This window comes from Panthera pardus, unplaced genomic scaffold (assembly GCF_024362965.1).
Source record: "Panthera pardus isolate Hobbes unplaced genomic scaffold, ASM2436296v1 HiC_scaffold_2, whole genome shotgun sequence".
NCBI lineage: Eukaryota > Metazoa > Chordata > Mammalia > Carnivora > Felidae > Panthera > Panthera pardus.
In genome coordinates this window covers 102,656,614-102,680,106 of record NW_026526765.1, presented here as the reverse complement: position 1 = coordinate 102,680,106, position 23,493 = coordinate 102,656,614, and the positions used below count along the sequence as shown (strand labels likewise).

At 39.3% G+C, this 23,493-nt stretch overlaps 1 protein-coding gene across 2 annotated transcripts in view; it reads right to left on the bottom strand.

Moving 5' to 3' along the window:
* SMN2 (survival of motor neuron 2, centromeric) overlaps positions 1-19,956 on the bottom strand; it is a 41,974-nt gene extending 22,018 nt beyond the window's left edge. For both annotated transcript variants that reach the window (XM_053907281.1, XM_053907282.1), the window contains exons 1-5: positions 19,825-19,956; positions 4,440-4,511; positions 2,395-2,514; positions 1,294-1,494; positions 982-1,137 (exon numbers count right to left, since the gene is read on the bottom strand). In XM_053907281.1, the coding sequence (XP_053763256.1) occupies positions 982-1,137; positions 1,294-1,494; positions 2,395-2,514; positions 4,440-4,511; positions 19,825-19,896 (621 nt within the window). In that variant the 5' untranslated portion in view covers positions 19,897-19,956. The remainder of the gene's footprint in view (positions 1-981; positions 1,138-1,293; positions 1,495-2,394; positions 2,515-4,439; positions 4,512-19,824) is intronic.
* Between the last annotated feature and the right edge of the window lie 3,537 nt (positions 19,957-23,493).

The window sequence follows — 23,493 nt, the reverse complement described above, 5'->3', positions numbered from 1 at the left end:
CATGAGTTTGAGCCCTTCATCTGGCTCTGCGCTGACAGCTCAGAGCCTGGAGCCTGCTTCTGCTTCTGTGTCTCCCTCTCTCTGCCCCTCCCCCGCTCATACCCTGTATCTCTCAAAAATAAACTTAATTAAAACAAATTATAAAGAAAGAAATCACTCATCTTTTTTAAAAAAAAAAAATTTTTTTAACCCCCAGTGAAGAAATCACTCCTTTATACAAAACAACTGGACAGGGACACACCAACTAGGGTTCCATGATATAACTTAAAAAAAAAAAAAATTTTTTTTAAATAATTTTTTTAATGTTTGTTTTTGACAGAGAGACAGAGAGCGAGCAGGGGAGGGGCAGATAAACAGGGAGACACAGAATCCGAAGCTGGCTCTAGGGTCTGAGCTGTCAGCACAGAGCCCAATGTGGGGCTCAAACCCACAAACTGCGAGATCATGACCTGAGCCGAAGTCAAAGGTCCAACCGACTGAGCTACCTAGGTGCCCCAAAATCTTTTCTGTTTAAGTTCATTTGCTACTTATAGCCAAGAGACCCATAAAGGAAAAGAACATTTACATTTTACTCTACAAAACACTCTAGGGCTTCAGGATTTAATGTATTAGATGCTTCTGTATTAGATGTAAATATTGTGTTTCTCACCAACTGTTATGTATCCTAACCAAATGACATGGAGAACCAGAGCATAACACCCTGGTGACAGTAAAATACCACTATACTTTCTAACGTAAATTCATGAGATTATTAGTCTAATACCCAATCCTCCATAAGAACAGTTGGGAAAGCCTTTCAGTGTAAAGTATTTTGCATTCCTATTTTATTTCCTTTTCAAAGAATTTTCAAGTGTGAATTTATGATAGCTACAGAAAGCTACAAAACTTTCAAGGAAAAGCTAAAACTCATCCAATGGAGGGGTGGACAGTTATAAAATTATTAACTGTTTCCTGGGAAAACTTTTCTGGGCAGAAATGTACCTTTCCCGGTCCCAGTCCTGCTCCTGGCATGGGGGGTGGTGGAGGCAGAAAAGAGTTCCACGAAGTAGCTTTTGACTTGACGTTATTTGATTTATTTCCAGGAGACCTGCAGGAGTTCTCACTTTCATCTGTTGAAATTTGACTTTCATTTTCATTCTGTAAAAAGAAAAAATATACATACTTTTGTTATAAAGGTATCATGAAAAAAAGTGAATACTTCAGGGGATCAAACAACTTTGATTTTCTCATCTCCTCTCTGCCTCCAAGAATTCTTTCTTCTTTCCTTTTTATTTTTATTTTTGGTATCCTTACCTCCTGAGCATTCTGTTCTACATTATTATCCACTGCAGAGGCTGGGGAAAGTAGATCAGACACATTTTGCTCCTCCCTATTTCCATATCCAGTGTAAACCACAACGCAGGTTTCTCTCTTAAAATCAATTGAAGCAATGGTAGCTGGGTAAACGCAGCCGTCTTCTGACCAAATGGCAGAACATTTGTCACCAACTTTCCACTATAAAAGAAACCAAAGATACACACCCACACATATTTCTTTTAAAGAGGATAAATTGTAATCTTGTTTAGGTAGGGTAAGGTAGGTTGTGGAGTGGATAGTCTCTAGGTAACTGATCTGGAAGGCAGAATGATCTTTGGCTTGGGGCCAAAGACACATAAATCTGAATTTCCAGTATCAATATAATTTTGCTGTTTATATAATCATGCCACATATTTACCATGTAATATGAATTCTGCCAACTATATAATCAATTAAGACAAGTTTGCTAATCTCTTTAAGTCTCAATTTCCTCATCTGTTAAGGAATTACAATAAAATCTACCTCATCTGTTTGTTGTGAAGAACAGAAAGGAGGGAGTGTACAGGGTCCTGCACTCTGATTTAGCACATAGCCAGTGCTTATCAAATGTTAGCTCTCTTCCCCCTTGTAATGATAAAACTAAGGGGACTGACAAGGCACCAAAATATTTAGCTTTCGGGTCTGCTGTTTTAAATAGCAGAAATGATTTTACCTAGAATTTTTGGTTGCTGGGTATTAGTTTTAGGGTTTTTGAAGAAAAAAAAAAAGCACAGCCATTTCCCAGTTTTACAATGCCAATGCAGTTTAAGGCCCCGAGGTGCTCATCCCAAGTGGCCATGGGCTCCTGTACCCCACCTCCCACATAAAGTAAACACAATCTTCAACATATTATTTACATTCCCACCTAATTCACTATACTTTTACTGACATGCATGTTCCCAAACAATAGAAAGTTTAATAGCTATTTTAGAAGTTTTATGATTACGTGTCAGTGGAAAACACTATACTAATCATGTAAGTTAAATATATTTTACACTATTATTAAAAACAGTAACAAGAAATTCTTTGAAGTTCAATCTCTCAATGTTTTAAAATAACCTGCTTCAGGGCTGCTGTGGTATTCTTTTTTTGGCTTTTATTCTTCTTAGCAGGTTTTCTTTTAGGTGTGCCTTTTGGTTTATCTGAAGCTTCAGAAATGTCACCATTCTTTAGAGCATGCTGTGAAAATATGAAGAACAATGGACGTGTTACAGGGTCATACTTGAAAAAAAGTGTAACAATATAACCCAGTAACTACCAAGGCCTCAAGGCCCCATCAACTCAGCCTCCACTTCCTCTTTTTTATCATCCCACATGCTACAACAACTATGCTGGAAAGCATCATATATCTGGTTATCAGCTCTAGGGACCTTTTTAATCAAGTCCTCACTCTCAACCTTCCTGTAAAGTTAGATTCTGATGATCATTTGCCTTGATAGTCAAGACATTTTGGGTGATCTAACAATGTAGAGCTCCAATGCTTTATTACCGCTCTAATCAAGTCTTAAACTTGGGCATTCCCAAAAAAGAACTGTCCATCCTTCTTTACCTGTTTATGATCATCTATCCCTATTACTTCAATTATAACCTCTATGCAGAGAGACTTCTCTTTTTATTTTTTTATTATTAAACAAATTTTTTTTAAATTATTTATTTATTTTTGAGAGGCGGGATGGGGCAGAGAGAGGGAGGGAGACAAAGAACCCGAAGCAGGCTCCAGGCTCGGAGCTGTCCGCGCAGAGCCTGATGTGGGGCTCCAACTCACGAGGTGTGAGATCACGACCTGAGCAGAAGTTGGACGCTTAACAGACTGAGCTACCCAGGTGCCCCTTATGTAGACAGACTTCTAAATCTACTATCCAACTGACATTTCTTCTTCGTTCAATGCAACATTTCCAATTACCAATTTCATATCTTCACATTTACTTCAGAAAACACAGTTTAAAATTAAACTGTCTTTTCCCCAAATTAGTTACTTTCCTCTACTCACACTACTTCCCTCTGCAATATCATCAATCCCAGCCAACAATGAGCCACACTTTAATCTGCATTTTACAGAACCTGCATTAGTGTGCTTCTACCTTAAGGGTATATTGAAAAGCATTACTGGAGTGCTTGGGTGGCTCAGTCAGCTGGGCCCCTGACTTCAGTTTAGGGCATGATCTCATCACTCGTGGGTTTGAGCCCTGCAATGGGGTCTCCACTGTCAGTGTGGAGCCCGCTTTGGTTCCTGTCTCCCTCTCTCTCTGCCCCACCCCAGCTAGTGCTTTCTGTCTCAAAACCAAGTAAAAACATAAAAAAAACAAAACAAAACAAAAAAAAACCTAATAAGAAAAAGAGAAGTATTACTGAGAAACTTGAATTCAGTTTTAAGGATAACATACAGGTCTGATCTTTACCTCATGCAATAAGAGTGATTAAGGGAAAGAAGTGGACTTCATATTTGGTGCTCTGTATGAGGATATGCTCTTTGTCTGGACTACTGATGGCTCTTGCATGGTGCTCAATAAAGCTAAATACCTCACACAGTAGAGAAAGTGATGATGTTGGACAACTGTGTAAATGTCTTGCTGGGGCCACAAAAACAGACTACATCTCCTTAAAGAATTGAATATTCCTGCCCTCAGGAACACCTGACTTGATAACCAACTCAGGATTTGGGTTAGGATTAACTTAATGTAAGTAAAGCACCTAGAATAGTGCCTAAAATACTGTAAACAGTCTACAAGTACTAATTATAGCACTACTGATATTTATCATTATTATTTCAACGAAGGCTTGTTAAATGAAAATTGTAATTTAGACTGCCCTTCTACTAATCTGAATTAGATGATTTCTATAGTCTGATACAATGCAAACACATTAAAAGTAATTAATGTTTAAGATTCTACTTAAATTGACTTTGCTAAAGGGGTGACATACAGAGAGCCTACCTACCAACTTCTAAAGGAAGATTATCATCTAAGTTAATTAACCAATGATATCTATTGATTGGCCTTCAACATTAGAACGGAATAATATGTAATTCAACACTTTAAGTATGTTATCAGTTAATATTGTCCCAAATGAGTAACATGAGGAAATAAGGAAAAGAGTATTCATACCTTAAATGAAGCTACAGCTTTATCATAAGCTTTTATCAAAGCTGTATCATCCCAAATGTCAGAATCATCACTCTGGGAAGGGTAAAGAATAAACACAATTCATGTTTAAATGGGTTTCATAAAAAATGTAGGTTAGATACTGTCAGCAGCTATCTTATGCCACACATGAAGTTACACTAAAAACAGGTATTTTAAATCCTAAACAAAACTAGAGGAAGCCTACCTCCTTATAGAGTATGTGACATTACCCCCAAAGCTAGGCATATGTAAATATTCTAAGAGGAGTAAACTGAATGCTCCATAATTGAATTTCTATCCACCAACCATAAGTGGATCTGTTCAAAGATAACTATGTTTCAAACTTTTCTAAGAGTTGATAAAAGGTTTAGTTTGGCAATGTGGGAAAACATCTGGCTACTAGCCTGACTTTGTTATACAGACTATGGTAATGCTATTCCGACCAAAGAATCTGAGGTCCAAAGAATATTCTTTTCCCCTTGACCTTGCACTATGTCTAGATTAAGCAAGGAAGAATTCTCAAAAGGTTTTAAGTTACAAATTACTAGTAGTGATTAATAAATCAATTTTCATTTTAAACAGGAGTGGTATTAAGTAATCTGGAAAAGACTGAAGTAGCATTTAATTCTATTTTTATTTAAATTTAATTCAATTCAAAAACATATTTTTGAGCATCCACTATCTCTTACACACTCATTTCTGAGAGGTATATGAAATCACGCTACCTGCTCTCTTCAGCGATGGTCTAAATAGGAATTTAAAACATATTGTCACAGAAAATCAAAATAAAAAAAGTACAAAACATTTATGATGAGACATTACAGACAATACATGTGTGAATTAAAAGAAATAGATTTTCTCTGGTTTAAGAGGCCGACTTTGGAAGATCCTCAATTCACCTGCTCCCCACCAATGCACCAAATCTTTAGCTACATATGGAACAACTTCCTCTGGGGTAAAAAGACAAAATCAAAAATACCCAGAAACTAGTTGAGCAATTCCTACACATTAGGCAAACATGAAAAAACAAATCCCTACAAAGAAGAGAAGCTGAGACACAGTCTTGCCATAAACCCCTTCCCAGTGCAGCAACCCATTATAGGGAGGAAACTCAAAACTCAGAGACTCTCCCTGAGGAGAAATGAATTTGAACCACAAACTGGGCACTTGAACTTTTAAGACCTGTACCTGAGATAAGCCCCCAAGACATCTAGCTTTAAAAACTATGGGGATTCCATTCAAAGACCTACAGGAAAATAGCAAACTGAGAAAAAGCCATTAAAGTGCTCCAATGCCTGGATTTAATTGCCCAAGGCCCTTAGTGCAGAAACAATGGAGTAAAAGGCACACACACTTTATGTGAAAGAGACTCATTTGCTTATTAAAGTGTTAGCCTGAGGGGCAGTCTAATTTAACACACACTTGCAGGGCCCTGGTGGGATATTCTCAATGCACACAGGCTAGTGGGCACCATGTTTCTGCTCCTGCCTCGCTCCAGACAGACAATGCCATCTGTGTGCTCTCCCTCTTCTGAGTTCCAAAGCACTTGTGTTTCCTAGAGGGTAGCATTTGTTTACATGCACTTGGTGCCCTAGTTTCCACACCTGGTGTCCCAGGCTTTTGCAGCTGTTGCTCAGGAAACACTCCGTAACCATCTGTCCATGGTAACTAGGGGGCTTTCCATTCCTGGGTTCCATAAGACTATTCACTCTCTGCCTTATTCCAGCTTACTGTTATCTCCCAGAAAGAAGCTTATGCACTCTCTGGGTACCCTGATTATTACAAGTGCTACCCAGGGGATATGTCCAGATCACCTGCTCTGCAGGCTGAGTGGGCTTCTGCTTGCATTACCACAAGACTGTATATATTTACGTACTTTAAAAGCTGCTGCCCAAGGGTCTGGCTCCCCAATCATCCTGAATCAAATTGTTGACTGAGATCCTCCTCCTGGGGCACAGATAGGTCTTTGCACACTCTCAACTACTGGGAACCACTAAAATTAAAATAGGCTGCTTGGATAATCACAAAGGTTTGAGAAACAACCAACAGCTAGTGCAGGGTTGAACGATAAAGTTCGTCTTCTACAAGATACTCCTTGAAGTCTGGCAGAGGTGGCTACTATCTAATGCACAGAAACCAACTCAGAAAGTCAAGCAAAATGAAAAAACAGAGGAATATGTTCCAAAAAAAGAATAAAGTAAAACCTCAGAAACCACTTCTTAAAAGTAACAGAGAAGTGATTTACCTGATAAGGAGTTCAAAATAATAGTCATAAACATGCTTATCAAGCTCAGGAGAATGAATGAGCACAGTGAGAACTTCAAGAAATAAAAAATAAAGAAAGTGCCAAAAAGAAAAAAAGTCAGGGGCGTCTGGGTGGCTCAGGCAGTTGAGCGGCTGACTTTGGCTGAAGTCATGATCTCACGGCTCATGGGTTTGTACACTACATCAGGCTTGCTGCTGTAAGAGTCCCTGCTTCAGATCCCCCGTCCCCCTCTCTCTGCCCCTCCCCACCTCAAAAATAAACAAGCTTAAAAAAAAAAGATTAACTTCCCCCCCTCCCCCGCCCTTTCCCCACTCCGGTGTACTCTCTCTCTCTCTCTCTCAAATAAAAATTAAAAATAATAAAATAATTTTTTAAACTATGTATGCTGTCAGATGTTAACTAGACTTATTGTGGTGTTTGTTTTCCAAAGCGTACAAATACTTAATAATTATGTTGTACACCTGAAATTAATACAATGTTATATCTCAATTATACCTCAATAAAAAAAGAAGAGAAAAAGGAATGGCTGGTGGATGATCATGGAGCAAACAGGCCTAGGAAATAAAAATCAGAAGGATGAGGACAGGTAGAAGAGAAAATAGAAAGCATTTCAAGAAAGATCAGGAGCCAAAAAAAAAAGGCCTAGAAGCAAAAATAAACCCACTGACTATATGGTTTCACTTGTGTGAGATATCAAAAGTAGTCAATCACAAAAACAAAGTAGAAAGTTGGGGTTGGGGGTAAGAAGCAATGCTTTTTAATGGGTAGAGTTTCAGTTTTGTAACATTAAAAAGTTCTAGGTATCTACCATACAGTAACATGAATATATTTAACGCCAACTGCACAGTTCAAAATGGCTCAGATGTAGGGCACTTGGTTGATTCAGTTGGTAGAGCATGAGACTCTTGATCTTGTTCGAAACCCACGTTGGGTACAGAGTTGACTTAAAAAAAAAACGGCTAAGATGATAAATTTTATGTTATGTGTGTGCTTTTAAGCCACAATTAAGGGACACCTGGGTGGCTCAGGTGGTGAAGCATCCAACTCTTGATTTCGGCTCAGTTCATCTCACCGTGGCCAGAGTGGAGCCTGTTTGAGATTCTCTTTCCCTCTCTCTCTGCCCCTCCCCCATGCTTGCTTGCTTTCTCTTTCTCTCACTCAAAATAAACATTTCTTAAAACTAAACCACAATTAAAAATAAAAATAAAACAATGTATTTTGATCACTTAGACTATAAGTCCAACTAGAAGAATCAGGTTCATTCTACATAGTAGCTGAAGATAAGTTTAGATACATAGTGTTGATGATGAGAGGACAAGTTACAAAACACCTTCAATTAGTATCTTGGATTTGGTATAATGTTAGTCAATTAATGAGTTCCAAAGAGGCCTATAATAAAACTTGTTTAGTTGCAAAACTAATTTAGGTGGCTCTCCTGTTAATCTCCATTATACAGAGAAACAGCTAATCTCATTTTTTGATAAAAAGTAATTAAAAATCATTTAATCATTCTGTAGATAAGTAAAGTAATCACAGAGGTAACTGTTCAAGGTTACACTTCCACTTAGAAAGGGAGATGTTCCTTAGAGATTTGGTACAGCCTGAATTAGCAAACAGTAGAAATTAAGGATAATGAAGACATATTTTTTTTAAAAAAACACAAAATTAGAAGACACATCAATGCTCCTGCAACTGCAAATGGGGGCCATCTGTCTGGCTTAGTCAGAGGAGCATGTGAGTCTTGATCACAGAGTTCTAAGTCTGAGCCCCAGGTTGTGTACAGAGGTTACTTATAAATAAAATCTTTAAAAAAAAATCCTGCAAAAAGTACTACTGATAAAGGAAGATGAATTCCACTGTTTCAATACAAGAGGGCATTCTTTTTTTTTTTTTTTTTTTTTTAAACATGTATTTTGAAAGACAGAGCAAGAGAGTGCAAGCAGTAGAGGGGCAGAGAGAGAGACAGAGAAAGAGACAGAGACAGGGAGACAGAGAGAGGGAGAAAGAGAATCCCAAGCAGGCTCTGCACTGACAGAGGAGTTCGAACCCATGAACCAACCATGAGATCACGACCTGAGCCAAAGTCACACATCCAACCGACGGAGCCACCCACGTGCCCTCAAAAGAGCATTCTTAAAAGTAAAATACATAGCAACCCAAACTCCTCACATGGCAATGATTATGCTCAGATCAAGGAAACAAGACATTTCAAAATGAAAAGACACCTAAGATTTTATACAAAGCTATTAGAACAAAAAATAGTTCAGCTAATAAAACTTCCCAAATAACAATCACAAAAAAAAGAAAACACCCAATTGAAATTAAATAAACTAGCATCTGCAAACCACCCTGAATCAAAAAATTTATAAACTAAGATGGGAAAACAGGGCAAAAGGGCAAGATTTGAATTGGGAGTTAAAATCAACATAGAAATGGGAGAAAAAGTAACACTGGCTACAAAGTATCCAAGGCAGAATATATCTGACTGAAAATTTAGGGGGTACCAAAGAAAACACATTAAAAAGAAAAAGAAAAAGAAAAAGAAAAAGAAAAAGAAAAAGAAAAAGAAAAAGAAAAAGGAAAAGAAAAAGAAAGTAAGTGTTAAATATGGATAACTAGCAAAGAATATTTAATATATGTATAAATGTATATAGGAGTACCTGAAGAATAAAAGCTAAAAATCAACAACAAAATAAAATTCTAAAAAAAATCTCAATGCCTCTAAAAAAAAAGACCAAGTCAGGTACAAAATAAAGAAAATTAGTTAGTATAAGATTTTCCCAGAGAAATTTGTGGGAAAAAGTATGAGTCAAGGATTTTGTGATATGGCCTAGCTGACCTCTGAGCAGGAAAACTAAGTTTACAATGTTGAAGAATACTATACTCACTAATCTTTCCAGAGAAATCTACTGAAAATAAGCTTCAACCAACCAAGTATGATCAGGGAAAACTTGGGTTAAAACGAAACAAAACCCAACCGTAGCAATTCTAACAGAAAAGTAAACTACAGTTGACCCTTGAACAACTGTGGGGGAGGGAGGCAGTGGGGAAGGGGCAGAGAGAGGGGGACGGGGGGGGGAGAGGACAGAGGATCTGAAGCAGGCTCTGTGCTGCCAGCAGCGGGTCCAAGGTGGGGTTACAACTGGCGAACTGCGAGATGATGACCTGAGCTGAAGTCAGATGCTCAACTAACTGACTGAGCCACCCAGTTGCCTCAGTTTTTTTTTTTTTTTTTGTTATTTTTTTTTTAAAGCAGGCTCCATACTCAGTATGGAGCTGGAACTCATGACCCCAAAATCAAAAGTTGCATGCTCTACCAAATGAGCCAGCCAGGTACCCCTCTGTGTATAATTTTTGACTCCCCAAAACCTTACCCATTATTAGCCTACTGTTGACCAGAAGCCTTACAAATAATATAAACAGCCCGTTAATATATGCTTGATGTATTATACACCGTATTCTTACAATAAAATAAAGAAAATATTAAAATTCTAAGGAAGAGAAAATACATTTATAATACTGTACTATATTTATGGGGAAAAAAATTCACATATAGGTGGACCTGTACAGCTCAAACCATGGCTGTTCAAGGGTCAATATATATTAAATTGACAAGGTGTAAAACTCATGTGGAAATACAAAGGACCTACAGAAGACAAATCAATTCTGAAAAAGCAAAGCAAAGCTGGAAGATTTACATTATCTTACTTCAACACGTACTGTGAAGCTACTGTAATCAAAAAGTGTGCTATTAAAAATAGATTATTATTAAAGTGTGCTATTAAAAATACAGAAGGAGTACATGCACCCCAATGTTTATAGCAGCACTATCAACAAAAGCCAACCTATGGAGAGAGTCCAAATGTCCACTTACTGATGAATGGATAAAGAAGATGTGGTATATATATACAATGGAGTATCACTCGGCAATTAAAAAGAATGAAATCTTGGGGCGCCTGGATGGCTCAGTCGGCTGAGCGTCCGACTTCGGCTTGGGTCATGATCTCACAGTTTGTGAGTTCCAGCCCCGCATCGGGCTCTGTGCTGACAGCTCAGGGCCTGGAGCCTGCTTCAGATTCTGTGTCTCCCTCTCTCTACCCCTCTTCTGCTTGTACTCTCTCTCTCAAAAATAAAAATAAATATTAAAAAACATTAAACAAACAACAGATCTCAGCGTTTTGCCAAAGAAAATAGTATACTGACAGCAAATAAACATATGAAATGATGATTAACTGATGGCTCAATTAGTTAAGCATCCTATTTGGCTCAGGTCATGATTTCATGTTTCGTGAGTTTGAGCCCTGATTTGGGCTCTCTGCTGTCAGCATGGAGCCTGCTTCAGATCTTCTGTCCCTACCTCTCTCTACCCCTCCACTGCTTGTGCTCTCTCAAAAATAAACATTTAGGGGCACCTGGGTGGTTCAGCCAGTTAAGTGTCTGGTTTTGGCTCAGGTCATGATCTCACGGTTCCTGGATTCAAGCCCTGAGTTGGGCTCTATGCTGACAGTGTGGAACCTGTTTGCAATTCTTTCTCTCTTCCTCGCTATCTGCCCCTCCCCCACCCTCCATTTCTCTCAGAATAGATAAATTAACAAACCTTAAAAAAAAGATGACCATGGGAATGCAGGTTGGTGCAGCCACTCTGGAAAACAGTATGGAGGTTCCTCAAAAAACTAAAAATAGAACTACCCTACGACCCAGCAATTGCACTACTAGGCATTTCTCCACGGGATACAGGTGTGCTGTTTCAAAGGGACACATGCACCCCCATGTTTAAAGCAGCACTAGCAACAATAGCCAAAGTATGGAAAGAGCCCAAATGTCCGTTGATGGATGAATGGATAAAGAAGATGTGGTACATATATACGATGGAGTATTACTCGGCAATCAAAAAGAAGGAAATCTTGCCATGTATAACTACATAGATGGAACTGGAGGGTATTATGCTAACTGAAATTAGAGAAAGACAAACATCATATGACTTCACTCATATGAGGACTTTAAGAGACAAAACAGGTGAACATAAGGGAAGGGAAACAAACATAATATAAAAACAGGGAGGTGGACAAAACATAAGAGACTCATAAATATGGAGAACAAACAGGGTTGCTGGAGGGGTTGTGGGAGGGAGGATGGGCTAAATGGGTAAGGGGCACTAAGGAATCTACTCCTGAAATCACTGTTTCACCATATGCTAACTAATTTGGATGTATATTTTAAAAAATAAAAAATTAAATTAAAAAAAAAAGATGACCATTTCAAAATTAACAAGGATGTGGAAAAAGTGGAACTGTCATACACTGCTAGTCAAAATATAAAATGGTTCAACCACTTTGAAGAAGACTTTGGCACTTTTTTTTTTTAAGGTCTGACTGGATTTATTCAATGGGTAGCATCCCATTTAACAAATAGAAGGGTGCTCCCAAGGCAGTTTTTTTTTTTTTTAAATGCAGGCTCCATACCCAATGTGGGGTTTAAACTCACCACCCAGAGATCAAGAATCGCATGCTCTACCGACGGAGCCAGTCAGGCACCCCCCAAGGCTGCTTCTTAAAAAGTTAAAACACACCTACTCCATGAGTATACTTCCAACAGAAATGAAAACTTATGTCCACACAGTCTTCTCCACTAATATTCACAGCAGCTCTATTATTAACCGTCCCCAAATGAAAACAATCGATGGCACAAAAACAGACACGTAGACCAATGGAATAGAATAGAAACCCCAGAACTAGACCCACAAAAGTAAGGCCAACTCATCTTTGACAAAGCAGGAAAGAACATCCAATGGAAAAAAGACAGTCTCTTTAACAAATGGTGCTGGGAGAACTGGACAACAACATGCAGAAGGTTGAAACTAGACCACTTTCTCACACCATTCACAAAAATAAACTCAAAATGGATAAAGGACCTGAATGTGAGACGGGAAACCCTAGAGGAGAAAGCAGGAAAAGGCCTCTCTGACCTCAGCCGTAGCAATTTCTTACTCGACACATCCCCAAAGGCAAGGGAATTAAAAGCAAAAATGAACTACTGGGACCTTATGAAGATAAAAAGCTTTTGCACAGCAAAGGAAACAACCAACAAAACTAAAAGGCAACCAACGGAATGGGAAAAGATATTTGCAAATGACATATCGGACAAAGGGCTAGTATCCAAAATCTATAAAGAGCTCACCAAACTACACACCCGAAAAACAAATAATCCAGTTAAGAAATGGGCAGAAAACATGAACAGACACTTCTCTAAAGAAGACATCCAGATGGCCAACAGGCACATGAAAAGATGCTCAATGTCGCTCCTCATCAGGGAAATACAAATCAAAACCACACTCAGATATCACCTCACGCCAGTCAGAGTGGCCAAAATGAACAAATCGGGAGACTATAGATGCTGGAGAGGATGTAGAGAAACGGGAACCCTCTTGCACTGTTGGTGGGAATGCAAATTGGTGCAGCCACTCTGGAAAACAGTGTGGAGGTTCCTCCAAAAATTAAAAATAGACCTACCCTATGACCCAGCAGTAGCACTGCTAGGAATTTGCCCAAGGGATACAGGAGTGCTGATGGAGAGGGGCACTTGTACCCCAATGTTTATAGCAGCACTCTCAACAAAAGCCAAATTATGGAAAGAGCCTAAATGTCTATTAACTGATGAATGGATAAAGAAATTGTGGTTTAATTTTTTTTTTTTTAACGTTTATTTATTTTTGAGACAGAGAGAGACAGAGCATGAACAGGGGAGGGTCAGAGAGAGAGGGAGACACAGAATCTGAAACGGGCTCCGGGCTCTGAGCTGTCAGCACAGAGCCCGATGCGGGGCTCTAACTCACAGACCGTGAGATCATGACCTGAGCCGAAGTCGGCCGCTTAACCGACTGAGCCACCCAGGCGCCCCAAGAAATTGTGGTTTATATACACAATGGAGTACTACGTGGCCATGAGAAAGAATGAAACATGGCCCTTTGTAGCAACATGGACGGAATTGGAGAGTGTTATGCTAAGTGAAATAAGCCATACAGAGAAAGACAGATACCATATGTTTTCACTCTTATGTGAATCCTGAGAAACTTAACAGAAACCCATGGGGGAGGGGAAGGAAAAGAAAAAAAAAAAGAGGTTAGAGTGGGAGAGAGCCAAAGCATAAGAGACTCTTAAAAACTGAGAACAAACTGAGGGTTGATGGGGGGGGTGGGAGGGAGGGGAGGGTGGATGATGGGTATTGAGGAGGGCTCCTGTTGGGATGAGCACTGGGTGTTGTATGGAAACCAATTTGACAACAAATTTCATATATTGAAAAAAAAATAAACTCTTCAGCACAAAAAAAAGAAAACAATTGAAACGTTTATGAACTGAATGCTTAAACAAATTCTAGTATAATAATAAAATGGGATACTGCAGCAATAAAAAGGAATGAACAACTAATATGTACAACAAAATGTGTGAAACTGAAAACTATGCTGAGTAAAGGAAGGCAAACAAAAGATTTAATGTTTATAAACTTCTAGAAAATGCATACTAATCGGCGACAGAAAGTGTGATCCAGCAGTGATCAGGGAACAGCAGATGAGAGAAAGGAGAGTAGGATTATAAAGGGGTATAAAGAAATCCAAACCAGCCCACACACTGAGATCATGTGAAGCCCTGAGAGGACAGGAAGAAACAAAACGGCTTTCAATCTCTAGCTGCTCAGTCCTGGGCTACTGTAGCTCCAATGTCTACGTGAATGCAACCACGTGAAAGATCTAAAGGACAAGTGTCCAGCAAGGCCTTCACAAATTCTTGACCCACAGAAACCATGACAGATAATAAAATGATAATTACTATTTCAAGCTACTAAGTTTTGGGGAGTTTGTTAGATAACAAGAGACACCAGAACAAACCATCAGACTGCTTTTATATAGCTGTTTCTTGGTCACCACTAGTATGCCTCATGTTCTCCTGTCTTCTACAATTGTCAACTGCTGAAACTTTTGCTAAGATCTCTTGAGTCATCAGCAAACCCTGCTCTCAATATCTTTAACCTCTTCTCTGAATATTCCCTTTACCTCCTTGCTTTAAAATCTAACTTTCCCCAAAGATGCCTCTTTCCTTGCAGATACCTCAAATGAAATGTCTTCTCCATATCCCTCAAGTCATCATACCACAGATGGGGAAGCAATCTTACTTGCTCCTTACACCCACTTCCAGATTTTTCCTCTCTCCTTCCTTCCTAAAAACCCTCAGTTTCAAGAACCCTGTTACTAGACTCCACTGTCTGCTGTTCCTCTTTATGTAATCATCTACAGCCATCTGAGCCACGCTTCCTCACTCCCCTGAGATTTAGCGTTGTCTCCAACACTACTCCTGCCATTCTTGGTTATTAAAAAACCCACATAGCTGATTATGCCAATACCCTAACCGTCCAGGTCCTTAAACTCCTCCATACTAATGATCTTGTACACCACCCAATCGCAGTTACTAGCTTCTATGGTTAACAATAACCAAACCTTTCCATAAACTCAGTTTAAAGAATCCTACTCTCCTTGGACAGAAGACATGAACAGACATTTCTTGGAAGATGATAGAGGGCCAAAGACACATGAAAAGATGCTCAACATCACTCATCATCAGGCAAATGCAAATCAAAACAATGAGCTATCAACTGACATGTCATATTAGCTAAAATCAAAAACACAAAAGAAACAACAAGGGTTGGCGAAGATGTAGAAAAAAGGAATCTTCACACACTGCTGGTGGGAATGCAAACTGGATCAGCCTCTATGGAAAACAATATGGAGACTCCTCAAAATATTAAAAACAGAACTACGTCCTCACCTGCCACGAAAATAGAACCATCCTATGATCCAGTAAATTGCATTGCTGGGTATTTACCCAAAGAACACAAAAACACCACCCTGAAGAGATATATACACCCCTATGTTTATTTTAAAAATCAATTTATCTTATAACTGTACTCTTTAATTCCCATCCCTTATATCCCCTGTGTGTGTGTGTGTATATATATATATATACACACACACACACATATACATCTTCTTTATCCATTCATCTATCAATGGATACTTGGAGTGCTTCCACAGTTGGCCTATTGTAAATAGTGCTGCTATAAACACAGGGGTGCATGTATACTTCTGAATTGGTGTTTTTGTATTCTTTTGGTAAGTACTCACTAGTGCCATTGCTAGATCATAAGGTAGTTTTATTTTTAATTTTCTGAGGAACCTCCATCCTGTTTTCCACAATTTGCATTCCCACCAACAGTGCAGGAAGGTTCCTTTTTCTTCACATCCTAACACTTGTTCCTTGTATTTTTTCTTTTAGCCATTATGCCAGGTCAAGTAATATCTCATTTTTTGAAGTAAACCATGTGCCCAATGTGGGTTTTAAACTCATGACCCCAAGATCAAGTCACATGTTCTACCAAATGAGACAGCCAGGCACCCCTCATTATGGTTTTGGTTTGCATTTAACTCATGATGAGTGATGCTGAACATTTTTCATGTGTGTTAGCCATCTCTATGTCTTTGGGGAAATGTCTGTGCAGTCTTCTGCCCATTCTTTTTTTTGGTTTTTAAAAATTTTTTTAAGCTCAACATCCACCAACCTTGGGCCTGAATGGAGGACTCTGAGATCAAGAGTCATGCACTCTACTGACTGAGACAGCCAGGGGCCCCTCTTCTGCCCATTTTTAAATTGGATTATTTGTTTTTTGGGTGTTAAGTTCTATCAGTTCTTCACATATTTTGGATACTAACCCTTTATGGGCTATGTCATTTGCAACTATCTTCTCCCTTTCAGTAGGCTACCTTTTAGTTTTTTGTTGTTTTTTTTTTTTTAATTTTTTTTTCAACGTTTTTTATTTATTTTTGGGACAGAGAGAGACAGAGCATGAACGGGGGAGGGGCAGAGAGAGAGGGAGACACAGAATCGGAAACAGGCTCCAGGCTCCGAGCCATCAGCCCAGAGCCTGACGCGGGGCTCGAACCCACGGACCGCGAGATTGTGACCTGGCTGAAGTCGGACGCTTAACCGACTGCGCCACCCAGGCGCCCCTACTACCTTTTAGTTTTGATAACCATTACCTTTGCTGTGCAGAAACTTTTCATTTTAACGGAGTCCCAGTAGTTTATTTTTGCTTTTATTTCCTTTGTCTCAGGAGACTTATTTAGAAAAATGTTATGACCAATGTCAGAGATTTCACTGCCTGTACCCTCTTCAAGGCTTTTTATGGTTTCAATTATCATATTTAGGTCTTTAATCCATTTTGGGTTTATTTTTGTGTATGGTGAAATAAAGTGGACCAGTTTTGTTCTTTTCCATGCGGCTGTCCAGTTTTCCCAACACCATTTGTTGAGATTTTTTTTTAAGTTCTTTTATTTGAGAGACAGAGAGTATGAGCAGGGTAGGGGCAGAGAGAGAGGGAGAATCTCAAGCAGGCCTTGAGCTGTGCACACAAAGAGCAACATGGGGCTTGAACCCACGAACTGTGAGATTATGACCTGAGTTGAAATGAATTGGACACTTAACCAAATGAGCCACCCAAGCACCCCTAAGAGATTATCTTTCTCCCAATGCATACTCAATCTCGCCTTTGCCAAAGATTAACTGACCATATAATTGTGGGTTTATTTTTGGGTCTTCTGTTCTATTCCACTGATCTATGCATGAATTTTTATGCCAGTACCATACTGTTTTAATTGCTACTTCTTTATAACCTAACATGAAATCTGGAGTTGTGATACCTTCAGTTTTGTTCTTGCGTTTCAAGATTGCTTTGGCTATTCGACGTTTTGCAGTTCCATACAAATTTTAGGATCGTTTTAGTTCTGTGAAAAATACTGTTAGTATCTTCACAGGGATTTCATTAAATGTGTAGACTGCTTTGGGTAGTACAAACATTTTAACAATATTTGTTCTTACAACCCATAGCATGGAATGTCTTTCCATTTCTTTGTCTTGAATTTGGCTGGCATTTCATTCACCTCTAAGTTTATTGCAGCATTATTTACAATAGCCAAATTACGGAAGCAGCCCAAGTGTCCACTGATACATGAATGCATAAAGATGTGGTATACATACACAATGCAATATTACTCAGCCATCAAAAAGAACAAAATCTTTTCACTTGCAACGATGTGGACGAAGCTAGAGAGTATAACGCTAAATGAAATAGCTCGGAGAAAGACAAATACCATACGATCTCACTTATATACAGAATTAAGGAACAAAGTAAGAAAAGGGAGGACACCTGGCTGGCTTAGTCAGTACAGGATGCAATTCTTGATCTCAGAGTAGTGAGTTCAAGCCCCATACTGGGCTTGGAACCTACTTAAAGTAATATAAATTAAAATAAAATACTTTTAAAAAAAGAAAAAAGAGAGACAAACCAAGAAATAGACTTAACTATCAAAAACAAACTGATGGTTAACAAATGCGAGGGGGCGGGGGGGGGGCACTGCTGAACTAGGTGAAGGGGATTAAGAGTAAATTTACCATGGTAAGCCCTGAGTAATGTATAGAAATTGTTGAGCCACTATGTTGTACAGCTGAAACTAGTTTAACATTGTACGTCAAGAATACTGGAATTAAAAAAAAAAAAAAACTAAAAAAAAAAGAATCCTACTCTCCAACTATCACCTAACCTCTGCAACTTACTTCTTCTATCTGGATGATGACAATCATTCCACTTGACTAGAACAAAACAGTGATCCTCCAAATTTTTAAACTTTTACTATCCTAATGTCCTCCCTTCCTTTCTTAGCCAGCTAAATTCCATGGTCAATTACTAACATAATTACCTTGTACCCCTCCCTCCCTTATATCCACTTGGTAAAACTACAGCCCTATTATTTTCAACACTTAATTCACTGTGTGCCTGCCCTCACACACCTGAATTCAACTTAGCTGGAGAAAAACACAATCAAGCTGTCTAGTATCTTTTAAACTCAAGACCAAAATCTCAAGTAGACCTGTCATGTTGCCTAACAACACTTCCACTACATTTCCCTAGTCCAATACTCCTCTACTCTCCCCACTTTTCACCTACTTTCTACTTTCTTTCTTCTCAAAACTCCCAACACCTGCCTCCCCTCACTCCTAGTTGATGACCTTATTTCTTTTACTGAGAACAGCCACAATCAAAAGACAGCTTCCACAAATCTGTCCATCCACACAAGTCTGTGCCCATGTAACTGTCACATGAACTGTCAATGTTTCTAACAAAGGCCAAATCCATCTTCTCATATCTACTCTAGAACACTGCTTCGACACTTCTTTTGCCCCTTGTATCATCAAGTTTTCCATCCTTATTCAATCTTTCGCACCAGACCAAAAAGCGTTGAAACAGATTTCTATCATCTAACAAAAAAAAAAAAAAAAACAGTTAAGAATCCTGTTTATTTTACCCTCCCCTTCATCTATTGGCCAATTTCTCTACCTTCTATTTACAAAACTTGAAATATTTACTTACAAGTTTTGCCTTGACTTTCTCCTCTCCCCGCTCCAAACTCACTCCAATCAGATTTCACCCAAGGCTGAGCTTCTCATTTCCCTCCCTTATAAACCTATTCCACTTGCAGTCTTCTGACCTCAGTACATCTCAGGAAAAAACAATTTCATCTTTTCATGACTGCAGGTCAATCTTGGAATTATCTTTGATTTTCCTCTCTCAAACCTCCATTATCGAATCCATATGCAAAACCCGTTGCCTCTGATTTCAAATTATACCCGGAAAGCAAATACCTTGCTTTCCATCGCTAACACCTCGATGTAAAACTGGCACATTTCAATAGTCTCCTCCTTGGTTTACCTGCTTCACCCTGGCCTGCCCCCGCACACTCCCCAATCAGAAACAATGGACAAACCAAGGCAAAATCAAGTTGAGGTAGGGAATCAGTTCTAACCCATCAGGGTGCCCAAGCCGCACGAGGAAGGAGCCTGTAGCTAAAACTCCCAAATGAGGAAAGCCATAGAAACCTGTGGAATACCGCCCCGCAGTTAGCGAACCCGACCGGGCCAGCCCAAGCGCGGAAGCCCCTAGCGGGACGCTCGGTGCGAGCCCAGTGAGCCTGTCTGAAGGCGATGCCGTCCAAGATCTCACCTGGCCTGTGCCACGCCGGAACAGCACCGAATCCTCCTGCTCGGGGACACCGCTGCCTCCCCCCATCGCCATGGCGAGCCTACTGCCGGGTACACGGCGTGGGCTCCGTCCCTCCGAAAGTGACAACTTCCGCCGCTGGAGGCTTCTGGGAGCGGAAGAGTACGGTGTCCTGGAGATCGGCCACGAGGCCTGGGAGACTCCTGGTGCTTTCTTTAGGAGTCGACTTGCTCTTTCCTGTGTTCAATTCTTTGGTTTCACATTTTCCTATGTTGGTAGAGTGATTCCCACCAAGGATTTTTTTTGTTTTAAACAATATATTTTTTTAAACAATAGATTTACATAGAAAATAATGTTCATTGCAAATAACATAGAAAACATGGGTAATACAAAAAATAAGGGGCGCCTCGTGGCTCAGGGGGTTGAGGGTTTGACTCTTGATTTCCCCTCAGATTATGATCCCAGGGTTTTGGGATCCAGCCCTGTGTTCTGCTCAGTGCTGAGCCTGGAGATTCCTTAAGATTCTCAATCACTCTGCCCCTCTCCCGTACTCCTGCATGTACTGTCTAAAACAAACAAAAATAAGCCCAGATGTAACCAATGATGATGATATCGCCACCATTTAAAAAGTGCTTTACAGAGTTTTTTATTTTATTTTTTTAGAGAGAGCACGTGAGCCAGGGAGAGGGGCAGAGGTAGAGAGAATCTTAAGGCATCTCTATGCTCAGCGCAAGGCCAGACAAGGGGCTCAACCCCAGCACCCTGGGGTCATAACCTCAGCTGAAATCAAGAGTCCCACGCTCCACCTGCTGAGTCACCCAGGCACCTTTGTATTTTATTTTCACGACCCCATAAACGACGGGTTATTATTCCCATTTTATAGATAAGTAAACTTACTGTGGTACTTGTATACTATAGACTACTACCCAGCAATTAAAAAATAGGAAAAAGGATCTCCCGAAATGCTTAGACTTGATTTGGGGGTTGTGAGTTTCAGCCCCACAATGGGTTGTAGAGATTAGTTAAAAAGAAAAATCTTTTAAGAATTAAGTATTGATATACGAGGAAAAGAAAAAAAAAAAAAAAAAGGAAACAGGCACAGCATTTACACAGCTGCCTGGATTCCAGGTAGCAGGGTTCATTCCTTTAGCTACTTCTCAATTTTAACGTTTGAGTTAATATCCATTCTCCCAAGTCTTCTTTGGTAAATTTTCAAACTTAAAAAAAAAAAAAAGGTCAAAATAAACAAAGGGGACCGCATCAAACTTTCATCCTTTGCACAGTGAAGGAAACCAACAAAAGAAAAGACAACCTACACTGAATGGGTGAAGACATTCTCACATATGATCTGATAAGGGATTAATATCCAAAATCTATAAAGAACTCCTAAAACTCAATGTAACAAAACCAAAACAGCAACCTAATAAAAAAATGTGCAGAGGCCCTGCATAGACATTTTCCCAAAGAACACATACAGATGTCAATAGGTACACGAAAAGGTGCTCAGTATCACTAACCCTCAGGAAAATGCAAATCAAAACCACAATGAGCTATTACCTCACAGGTGTCAGAATGGCTATTATCAAAAAGACAAGAGAGAACAAGTGTTACTAAGGATGCAAAGAAAAGAATTCTCGGGGACTATTGGTGGGAACATAAATTGTTGTGGACACTAGATGAGTGGTAAAGATATGTTTACACACATGCACAATGGAATATAGACATAAAAAGAATGAAATCTTTACAACATGGACACACCTAGATGATATCATGCTAAGTGAAATGAGTCAGAGAAAGACAAATTACCATACGACTTCATTTATATGTGGAAACTAAAAAACAAATGAACATAATAGATTTATAGAGAACTCACAATTGCCACAGGATGGGGGTGGGGGGAGTATGAGGATAGATAAAGTGAAAGGGATAGAGAAGAAAAGTGGGATCAAATGTTGTCTAATGTTTAATGCTATGCTGCGTTTTTTTCCCCCTGTCTTTACATGGGTCAAGCAGGTCTTTAAATCTTAGTAGGCATTTACCATTTACTTTTCCAGATTATTCATTAATATTTAGGATTGCCAGATGGATTCCACGTATACATGTATTATAATTTTCTTAAAAAATATATCTACCCAAGGAAGTTTGAGGGCTCCCCTTTGGCTTCTATCAATATCAGAAACAGATCTATTTTTTAAAAAGTCACTTAGATTTTTCTCAATCATAAAAATTCTAATAATGGCATTAAAAAAATTTTTTTTAACAAATTTTTTTTTACATTTTTATTTATTTTTGAGAGACAGACAGAGCACAGGTGGGGGAGGGGCAGAGAGCAAAGGAGACAGAATCTGAAGCAGGTTCCAGGCTCTGAGCTGTCAGCACATAGTCCAACCGAGGGTGCCTGGGTGGCTCAGTCGGTTAAGCGTCTGACTTTGGCTCAGGTCATGATCTCACGGTTTGTGAGTCTGAGCCCCGTGTCAGGCTCTGTGCTGTCAGATTGGAGCCTACTTTGGGTTCTGTGTCTCCTTCTCTTTCTGCCCCTCCCCTGTAAGGGTTAAATTGTAGTGTAGGGCTAATGCTTACCTTGAAAAATAACAGCTTTGTGTTGACACTGAAGGTTAAGAGACAACAGCCTTGCTTTGCTCTGGTAAACTACGCCTCATACCCTTGTAAATTAGGCTTCACCAATTAAGGCAACAAAAGTTCAAAGAAAAGAGCATCAGAGGCAGGGTCAAGGAGATCCACTGGTTGAAACTTAGAGGCAGAAAGTCTAAAGTAAACACCTCATTAGGCAACTGTTTCTAACTCATCTGGAACCTGTTTCTTTGTTCTGTTCCCAGGTGATGATAAAACGATGTGATCGGTTATAAAAACTCTGTCCCCCGGCTGTTCGAGGCCGCACTCTTATCAAGAGTGTTGGTCCCGATCGGTCGCCTTGCCTCTCATTGTAATAAACTTTGTTGTGACTGTCACTGGTGCCCGTAGCATTCTGTTTCAGGAGTCGTGTGGATGCAACATCCCCCACCTGTGCTCTGTCTCTCAAAAATAAAAATGTAAAAAAAATTTTTTTAACGTTTAATTTTGAGAGAGAGAAGCTAAAAAAATTTTTTTTTAACGTTTATTTAATTTTGAGAGAGAGAGAGAGAGAGAAGCTCAGAGAGAATGGGATAGAAGGTCCAAAGTGGGCTCTGTGCTGACAACAGGCCAAAGCAGGGCTCAAACTGACCACCTGGAGAGCAATAGTCACATGGTTCCTCTGACTGGGCCAGCCAGACACCCCCTCACAATGACATTTGATGTAGAGATTTAGACAGAATTTGAAAAGAGGTTTTTGTCTTTATATTTTTTGAGATATAACTTATATATCATAAAATTCACCATCTTAAAGCATACACTTTAGTAGTTTTTAGTATATTTGAAAGGTTATATAGCTGCCACCAATTCCAGAACATTTTCATCACCTTAAAAAGCAACATTAGCAGTCACTCTCCATTCTTCCCTCCTTCCAGCTGCTCACCACTACTAATCTACTTTCTGTCTTTATGGATTTACTTGTTCTGGATATTTTATACAAATGCAATCTATGGCCCTTTGTGTCTGGACTTTTTCACTTAGCCTAAGGTTTTCGAGGAAAAATTAGCATTTTAATACATTTAGAATGGCAGGTTCTTTGTT